The sequence below is a fragment of the Anomaloglossus baeobatrachus genome, chromosome 7 (genome assembly GCF_048569485.1).
Source record: "Anomaloglossus baeobatrachus isolate aAnoBae1 chromosome 7, aAnoBae1.hap1, whole genome shotgun sequence".
In the NCBI taxonomy this organism is placed as follows: Eukaryota; Metazoa; Chordata; class Amphibia; order Anura; family Aromobatidae; genus Anomaloglossus; species Anomaloglossus baeobatrachus.
The window spans coordinates 116,982,911-116,993,290 of NC_134359.1; the positions used below are offsets into that span (position 1 = coordinate 116,982,911).

General features: G+C 43.5%; 1 protein-coding gene across 1 annotated transcript in view; it reads right to left on the reverse strand.

Moving 5' to 3' along the window:
- LOC142246634 (uncharacterized) overlaps positions 1-8,775 on the reverse strand; it is a 47,833-nt gene extending 39,058 nt beyond the window's left edge. The window contains exon 1 of the mRNA XM_075319701.1: positions 8,652-8,775. Coding sequence (XP_075175816.1) covers positions 8,652-8,775 — 124 coding nt within the window. The remainder of the gene's footprint in view (positions 1-8,651) is intronic.
- Positions 8,776-10,380: the final 1,605 nt, after the last annotated feature.

Here is a 10,380-nt window from a genome sequence, read left to right on the forward strand (position 1 = left end):
TCTAATCACTGGTGTAATTATCAGGATAGCAGGCATGACCAAGGTCAACATCTGCATGGAGTTTGCATGTTCTCCCTGTGTTTGCATAGGTTTCCTTTGGGTACTCCAAATTCTTCCCACACTCCTAAAACATACCGATAGGTTAATTGGCTTTTTATTAAATTGGCCCTAGTGTTTTTAAAGATTGTGAGCCCCAGGAGGACCAAAATAAATGGGGACAATCATTGAGTACTGATTTGAAATATGTTAATGCAGTATAAACAACAGAAAATACTGGCTTCTTTGGGGCCCAACATTTGAGGGGAGTGATGTTCAATGTTAAAGCGGCCTCAGAGGTAAGAGGTAGTAGACTTTAAGACTTTATGGCCGTTTAAAGGCCGGCATCTATACATTTTTTTTAAATATCCAGAATGCCTTAACCCCTTAAATACCTAGGATGTATATATATGTCCTAGGTCTCTTTTCTCCCTTTGATGTGGGCTCTGCAGCTAACAGGCATGGGTGGATCAGAGAACTCGAACAGCGCAATCTAATGTGCTCCAGCGGGGATTGCCATCGGTGGCCACATGACACAATCATAGGATGCCAATGGGTTGCCATGACAGTGTGGGCTCAGCTGATGATCCCTGGCACTTTCATGACTCACTTCCTGTGAATACCGGCAGAGTGCCAGCCTTCATAGGAACACAGCATATTTGCTGTTCAGAGTGATGCTGAAGCATCACTTTGTCTCTGTTCATCCTGTACTGTCTGGATGGATATATGCTAGCTGCAGACAATCACTCGCTTCAGTGTTGATCAACAATGGTGAATGCAAAAAAATCGGCAATTCTGCAATTTGGAGTATTTTGTTTCTATGATATTCATCTTGAGAGACTTTGGGTCACTTTGCACACTACGACATCGCAAACCGATGCTTGCGATGCCGAGCGCAATAGTCCCCGCCCCCGTCGCAGCTGCGAAATCATGGTGATAGCTGGCGTAGCAAACATTATTGCTACACCAGCTTCACATGCACTCACCTGCCCTGCGACGTTGCTCTGGCCGGCGAACCGCCTCCTTATTAAGGGGGCGGGTCGTGCGGCGTCATAGCGACGTCACGCGGCAGGCGGCCAATAGAAGCGGAGGGGCGGAGATGAGCGGGACGTAAAAATCCCGCCCACCTCCTTCCTTCCGCATAGCCGGCGTGAGCCGCAGGTAGGAGATGTTCCTCGCTCCTGCGGCTTCACACACAGCAATGTGTGATGCTGCTGGAACGAGGAACAACATCGTAACATCGGTCAATTCCAAATTATGGAAATGACCGACGCTACACCGATGATACTATTACGACGATTTTGCGCTCGTTAATCATATCAAAAAGGCTTTACACACTACGATATCGCCTGCGACGCCGGATGTGCGTCACTTTCAATTTGACCCCACCGACATCGCAGCTGCAATGTCGTAGTGTGCAAAGTGCCCCTTAGTTTTTGTCTTTTATCTTTTCTTTTTTTTCTATTGTTAGGGCCTGGCTGTCATAACAACCCATTGGTACCCTACCATTGTGTTTCATGGTATTGTCAATGGAGTGACAGAAGTAGCCCGCTTATGTCTAGAATCAGTTGGCAGTTAAATTGCCGGAATCACAGCTAGCACAAATCCCATTTGTTATGGCACAAGTCTGACTTTGTAGTACAATCCTGGCCTGTGCCAATCTCGTGTGTACAGAGACAGTACCTAAAAAAATCACATTGAAAAAAATGTCCATCATAGGGGTGGGAGCCAGCACCCAACTATTTTAGTATGGGTTGTCAAGGTATTAAAAACATTAACTGCTGTGTTTAGTTTTTTTGATAAAGTAAAGGTTGTTCCACAGCGTAACTACATCAATTAAGACCTGAAATTCATCTATATAAATCCTAAATAAACCACCATTTTAAGAATGAAAAGTGTATTATAAAAGACAGCAAATTGAAGAAATTCATTGTCACGCTTGGTAGGGGGAAGTACCAAGCGAACGGCGAAAGGGAAGGGAAACTCTGTGTCTAGGGAAGAGGAAGATGGTGATCCCTGACCAAACCTACAGCTGAGGGGTGCCTCATCACCCTAAATAGGTTCAGTACCTGTGCACCTGTGCACCGAGCCAGATACCTGACCCTAGGTATCCCTAGTGCTGGACTCTAAATAGGGAACCGGTGAAATGAGCTCTTTGTCAATCCCACTAAACACTAAAGAAGACACAAGGAGGACACACAGGGGGAACATGCATGAATTACTTATCCACAGATGACTCAGGTAAAAGTTTAGCAAAGTTTCAGCAATGATACCACAGAGAAGTACAAGCCATCTGCTTGCAACCAGAGCTGAATGAGCTGAATAATATCACCAGCACCAGTCCTGGGAAGATGGGAGTATTTAAGCACAACGGGAATACTGATAATCAGCAGCTGGACAGAAGGAGCCCTCCACTGGGTCCTAAAAGGGAATAGATGAAAATTCAGCAGGAAAGCTACGTAGTACAATAAATACTAACAACAGCAACAATAGAAAGTCAGGGAGTATTTTGCGCAGCCAAACGCTGTGACCTTCTATTGCCAGAAACCATATGACTGACATACCCATGACATTCATCTTAAAAATATATTTAGAAAACTCTTCTAAGAATTTATCAAAAAAATTTTAAGGAACTTCATCTCAAACCTATATCAAAGCAATTGATAGCTGAGAAAAAGACAAAAAATGACAATAGGTAATACTGCAAACATATGTCAGTAGCAATTGTTACCTGCATAATTCTTAAAATTGTATCTACTTCCAGGCGTAAAAAGTCATAAACAGCTTTGATGGCTTTGTGGTGTTTTTCAGATGAAATGTCAAAATATTTCAAATTATGCAGCTTTTTCTCAGCAAAAAATTGCTTTGATTTATGTTTGAGATAAACTTTCTGATTTGTTTTAAGATGAATTTCTGATACAGTTTTTTTCTAAAATAGTTTTGGGATAAATTTGGGATAAATTTATTCTATGCATTATTCTGAAAGTCTTGTTTTTTGTGTATTTCTGCTGTGTTCTATCTTATTTATACACTCTTTAGCATTGAAATTGGAACACCAAGAAGGAAAAGTCGTGGAATTAATGATATGCCAATGAGGAAAAAATGGAAACAATGGTTTCAAAATATCTCGATTTTTTTTTTTCACCATTGAGTATGAGCACCAAGCACAGAAATACACACACTTACATGCCTTGGCTGCTATCAGTTCTTGGTGCTTCTTTTAGGGGCAGCACAGTGACTCAGTTTGCACTCCAGTCTTGCAGCACTAAAGGGTGCTTTACACTCTGCGACATCGCTAACGATATATCGTCGGGGTCACGGTGTTTGTGATGCACATCCGGCGCCGTTAGCGACATTGCAGCGTGTAACACCTATGAGCGACCTTAAACGATCGCAAAAGAGTTAAAAATCGTTGGTCTGTGACACGTCGTTTATGTACCAAAAATCGTTGTCTGGTCAGTAGCGAGGTTGTTCGTCGTTCCTGCGACACCACACATCACTATGTGTGACACCGCAGGAGCGACGAACATCTCCTTACCTGCGTCCACCGGCAATGAGGAAGGAAGGAGGTGGGCGACATGTTCCGGCCGCTCATCTCCGCCCCTCTGCTATTGTGCGGCCGCTTAGTGACGCCGTAGTGACATCGCTATGACGCCGAACGCACCTCCCCCTTAAAGGAGGGATTGTTCGGCGGTCACAGCAACGTTGCTGAAAAGGTATGTGCGTGTGATGCTGCCGTAGCGATAATATTCACTACGGCAGCAATCACCAAATGTCGCACGAACGACGGGGCGGGTGCTATCGCTTGCGATGTCGCAGCGTGTAAAGCACCCTTAAGGGCCTGGATTAAAATCCCAACAAGGACAATATCTGCAAGGAGTTTGTATGTTCTCCCCGTGTTTGGGTGGATTTCCTCTGGGTTCTACAAGTTCCTCCCACACTCCAAAGACATACTGATAGGAAATTTAGATTGTGAGCCCCAACGGGGACAGTGTTGCTGATGTATGTAAAGCGCTGTGAAATATGTTGCCGCTGTATAAACATACAGATTATTAAAAGAGCTTGAACAGCACATCTTGAATCTCTAGTCTGCTTTGAAATCTGGGTGAGACTTTGCTGATGCAGTATAACTACTTTGTTCCTTGTTCCTCGGCTCAGTCTTGCCATGGTGTATGTCCTGTGACATGAAACGGTCTTCCCCAACCTCACCTTTTATAGCACGGCTTGGCTGTTTTAACCAAACATCAGGATTTTGGTATAAAAGGTGCAACCAGTGCAGTACTGGCACTATCAGGCACAGGCTGTACATACCATTAGTGGTCAGCTCGGGTGTTTAGGCTTTCAAATCCAAGTTTGTGAAGTTTAATAATTCATCAGCTTTTTAACTGACAGTTGCACCTCAGCAGATAATAACAGGGCGGGTTATGCACATGGATTACCGCCCCCCCCCTCCCACCACCTGGCTCTATGCTAGTTTTTCTATTCAGTAATATGGCGTCAGACTTGGCGCCTGCGCATAGCGCTAATCTCCAGTGCCATCTTTCTGAAGCCCGCATTACCTAGTTATTATACTCTTGTGCCTGAGAGGGGGCGGCGCATACGCCCTCGCTTCTTCAGATCTAGTTGTGACCGTGGGAACACGCGCGGTCACAACAGGACTGGAGAACAGCTGATCTTACCTATTAGCTGCAGCAGATGATATCGTGCTGCCCCAGGACACCGGGCCGCCCCAGAACACTGGGCCAGCACAGCAGCCTGGCAGGACACCGGGACGCCACAGGGCGAAGAGGAAAAATCCGACAGCAGCCTGCCAGCGATATCGGGGGTCAGATGAGGTGAGTTCACAATGGACTTGTCTGACCCTGTGACATCAGTGCTGCGAGACCCGGTCACAGGTAGTGATATCACGCGGCACTGTCGTCACGGGGTCAGGTGAATGAAATCACTAGCACCTGTGACGTAATTGCCTCAGCAGGCGTGCACACACACACATTGCTGTGTGCACGCCCCTGCGGTGACCTGGGCTCACCTTATGAGTGCCAGGTCACCACAGGGAAGCACTCACAGCAGTGTGTGTGCACCTGCAGGGGCAATAACGTCACAGGTGCAAGTGAGAGGCTGCTCTCACAATCAATGGGGGACTTTTAGTTCTCCATTGAATGTGCCAAGGAGTATGGGGTGAACCCCAGATTTGGATTGCGGTGGACCTGGATTATGGATGTCAAAGGGAATTAAATTGGAAAGATGGCGTCTTTTGTGTTTATTTAACTAATTTCTATTTTTATGTCTTTTCAGGTTCAACTTTGGAGAATGTCGGGGTACGTCTAAATGGATTATGGCAGACCTTTTGCATTTCAATAATTTTTTTAACAACTTGGTCAACGAGGGGTGGCGTCAGGGGGTATTTTGTTCTAATAAAAAAGTATTACTTTAAAATAATGTTATTTGTAATGAGGTGTCTACTAGACGCCCACCCATTACTAATACCAGGACTTGATGCCAGCTGGCAATTCACAGCTGGCATCAACTCCATATATTACCCAATTTGCCACCTCACCAGGGCAACGGGGAGAGCCGGTTTCAGCACCAGAATTGGCACATCTATAGGATGCACCACTTCTGGGACGGCTGCGGGCTGCTATTGTTAGGCTGGAAAGGGCCAAATAACCATGGCCCTTCCCACCATAATAATATCAGCCCCCAGATGTCTGCTGTTACTTGGCTGGTTATAGAAAAATGGGGGGATCCCATGCCATTTTTTTTCTTAGTATAAATGCGTGGGATCCCCTCTATTTTTTATAACCCGCCAAAGTACAGCAGATATCTGAGGGTTGCAGCCTGCAGCTGCTGCTGTTCCTGTGCTGTATATTAAAAATGGGGGGGACCCTAGGTCATTTTTTTTACCAAAAAATTTATACAAAAAAATGAAATAATAAGCATCCAAAAATATGGCGAAGCCCATTTTTTATTTTTTTTTAAATTCATTATAAATAAATATGCGGGCTCCTGCTGCATTTTCTATTGCTAGCTAAGGGTAACCCAAGCAGCTACTGGCTGCTTACCCCCACTGCTTGGTGTTATCTTCACTGGCAATGGAAAATCCAGGAAGCCCTTTTTTAATTTTTTTGCCCAAAAACTAAAGAAAAACTGACGTGGGCTTCGCCATATTTTTTTATGCTAGCCAGGTACAGCAGGCAGGTACGGCTGCCCCCAACCCCCAGATGCCTATTTGTACCTGTCTAGGAACCAAAAATATAGGGAAGCCCTTTTTTTAATTATTTCATGAATTTTATGAAATAATTAAAAAAAAACCGACGTTGGCTTCGCCCAATTTTTGTATCCAGCCAGGTACAACTAGACAGCTGGGTGCTGGAATCCGCAGCGCAGGGTGGCCCAAACTTTCAGGGCCCCCCACTGCGAATTGCAGTCCGCAACTGCCCAAGAAAATGGCGCTTTCATAGAAGCGCCATCTTCTGGCACTGTATCCAACTCTTCCTGGTGACGGGTGGCACGCTGGGTAATAAGGGGTTAATACTAGCTTTGTTTTACCAGCTGATATAAAGCCAGAGATTTTTAATGTCAGGCCAAGTTTGACCCGGCCATTAAGAATCTGTAATAAAGGGTTAAAAAAAGACACCACACAGAAAAAATACTTTATTAGAAATAAATACACAGACACACTTAGAGAATCCATCTTTATTCCTCCCGCTCACCGCTCCACGATCATGGTCTTCTGTCTTCTTGAACCTGGCGCTGGCACGGTGTCTTGGGGCTGCATGGTTTCCTCCGATCAGCTGTTCTCCTCTTCTATTGTGACCGCGCGCGCACCCGCAGTCACAAGAGAGCAGAAGATGCAAGGGCGCATGCGCCGCAATCTCAGTCGGAAGATTAGAACAGCAGTGGGTAAGGCAGGCTTCAGAAAGCTGGCACCGGAGACAAGCGCTATGTGCAGGCGCCAACTCCGACGCCAGCTTACTGAAAAGTAAAATTAGTATAGAGCCAGAGAGAGGGAGAAGCAGGAGGCGGGGGGGGGGAGCGTTAATCCATGTGCATAACCCGCCCTGCTATTATCTGCTGAGGTGCAACTGTCAGTCAAAAAGCTGATGAATTATTAAACTTCACAAACTTGGATTTGAAAGCCTAAACATCCGAGCTGCCCACTAATGGTATGTAGATAATATGCCTGATAGTGCCAGTACTGCACTGGCTTTACCTTATATACCAAAAATCCTGATGTTTGGTTCCCTTTAAGCCTCCTACATAACTCTTATAATTCTTTCAGTTAAAGGGAACCTGTCACCAGTTTTTTGCCCTATAAGCTGCGGCCACCACCAGTGGGGTCTTATATACAGCATTCTAACATGTTGTATATAAGAGCCCAGGCCACTGGGTATAACATAAAAATGTCATACACACGCGCCGGCATTGAGGTCATGCGCAGGTGCACTTTCTTCTGCCCTGAGCTGTGTATGACGTAGACGCGTCATGCACCGTGGCTTCAGAATAAGGAAGACCAAGATGGCCAAAAGGGGAGGCGCTGGTCCCAGACAATGGCGCCACCCATCTGACCGTTGTGCACCAGAGCGACCTTCTAGGTGAGTATTATAAAGTGTTTTTTATGTTATACCCAGCAGCCTGGGCTCTTATATACAGCATGTTAGAATGCTTAGAATGCTGTATATAAGAGCCCAGTGGTGGTGGCCACAGCTTATAGGGCAAAAAACTGGTGAACTGGTAATGATTCTGTTTTTAGTGACATATAAAGTAAAATGATGATTAATATCCTCTGCTTGGTACAATTCGCTCCTCACACAGATGACTATAATCCTACAAAATCCCTGACTTTGTGTAGCTAGAACTGATGATGTTTTGTAGGCAAAAGACGGTCACTTGATTGGATTTAGACTACTCCTCTATTCACTCACTTTGCACTTTGTTAGTAGATGAAACTATACTATCAACACCTTTATTTTTCAAGCACTTTAATTTTTGCAGCATGTTTTCCATGCCTGCCTAAAACTTTTGTACAGTACTGTGTGAGTGTGTGCAATATATATATATATATATATATATATATATATATATATATATATATATATAAAATGTGTGCGTGTGTGTTTTTTGTGTATGTGTGTGGGTGTGTGTATGTACCGTATATACAGTATATCACAAAGTGAATACACACCTCACATTTTGTAAATATTTTATTTATTTTCATGAGAGAACGCTGAGGATATAGCTATGTACAGTAGTCAGTGTGCAGCTTGTATAACAGTGTAAATTTGGTGCCCTCTAAATAACTTAGCACACAGTCATTAATGTCTGGCAACAAAAAGTGAGTACACCCCATTAGTGAAAATGGTCAAATTGTGCCTAAAGTGTCAATATTTTGTTTGGCCACCATTATTTTCAAGCACTGCCTTAACTCTCTTGGGCATGGAGTTCACTAGAGCTTCACAGGAGAGGCTAGATCCTCTTCCATCCTCCATGACGACATCACAGAGCTGGTGGATGTTAGAGACCTTGCGCTCCTCCCCCTTTTGTTTGAGGAGGCCCCACCGATGCTCAATAGGGTTTAGGTCTGGAGACATGCTTGGCCAGTCCAGCACCTTTACCCTCAGTTTCTTTAGTAAGGCATTGGTCATCTTGCAGGTATGTTTGGGGTCTCTGTTGTGTTGTAATACAAAAGGAGGGGATGATGCAGTGCTTTAGAATGTCACAGTACATGTTGGCATTCATGGTTGCCTCACTCATGAAGCCCCAAACCATGACACCCACACCTTCATGCTTGACTGTAGGTAAGGCACACTTGTCTTTGTACTCCTCACCTGGTTGCCTCCATACATGCTTGACACCATCTGAACTAAATAAGTTTATCTTGGTCTCATCAGACCAAAGGACATGGTTCCAGTAATCCATGTCCTTAGTCTGCTTGACTTCAGAAAACTATTTGAGGGCTTTTCTTGTGCATCATCTATAGAAGAGGCTTCCTTCTGTTAAAACAGCCATGCAGACCAATTTGATGCAGTGTGTGGTCTAAGCACTGAGACGTGGACCCCCTTTAACCTTGGCAGCAATGCTGGAAACATATATATATATATATATATATATATATATATGGGCACATAATCTTGTTGAAAAAAAAATGTGGTTTTTATTTTCCATATTCGTTCTATGTGATGTGATTACCGTGTGGTATGACCTTTTGTTTATTATAAGTGCAGCAATTATTATTTAATTAAAAAATGTTTTTGACACAGAAAGGTTGCAGGTTATTAGCAACTATTGGTTATTGGGTGTCATTGCTACCTATTAAAAGCCTGGGCTGATCTATGTAGAACCTTTGAATGTACTGCTTACAATTCCCTGTTTATTACTAGAGTGGTATTGTATTTAACACACTTTCAGCTAGTAAATTCCTGCTTTCTAATTAATATATGGCAGCCCTAAGTACTAGGTATGGTAAGCTAATATTGAGACGCTAATCCACTGCTTTAAGGTCAAGCACAACAACAGTATGTGTTCTCTGGTTATTTAAATAACTCCAGACTAGCAGACTATTTGCTCTTTGCAAGGCTTACATTCCAAAGTAGCAGCAAATGCTAATACTTCCAAAGTGATTGACAGCAAATGAGAGCCTTCATGACCCTCCAGTGGGGACAGCCTGGATATATAGAATGTATACTTTTTTTGTTCCATAACATTTGTTTGGTTTATAGCTCCAACTGCCTGCAGACACTATGAGACACTATATGTAGCTTCTAGATTTCATTTTATTTTCTCAAATATTTAAAAAAAAAAGTTATATATTTATTTCTTCCTTTCTAGATAACGATTTTGACCAACTTAACAATATCTCATGTAAACAGAACTAGTAATTACAGGGCATCTATCTATCTATCTATCTATCTATCTATCATCTATGTACAAAAACAAAAGAATACAGCAGCACTCTGTAAGTGCCAAGATATATGTGAACATTGAACATATAAAACTTGACCTGCATTTCTGTTATATGAAATATGCTTATAAAAATGAAGGTACTTAGCTTACAGCATGCTGCTGTATTTTTTTGTTTATTATGCAGTCATAGCAGCTTGCACCTGTTCACACTTGCTTTATTTTGTTTGAAGGCGCTCTTCAGTTTTTTGTTTTTGTATTAATTGGAGGACTTTGACTATCTGCTTTTCTGACTGAGCACTCTTCTCATCAGTCTAAAGGCTACTTTACACACTGCGATATCGGTCCCGATATCGCTAGTGTGGGTACCCGCCCCATCTGTTGCGCGACACGGGCAAATCGGTGCCCGTGCCACACAACATCGCTCAGACCCGTCACACATAC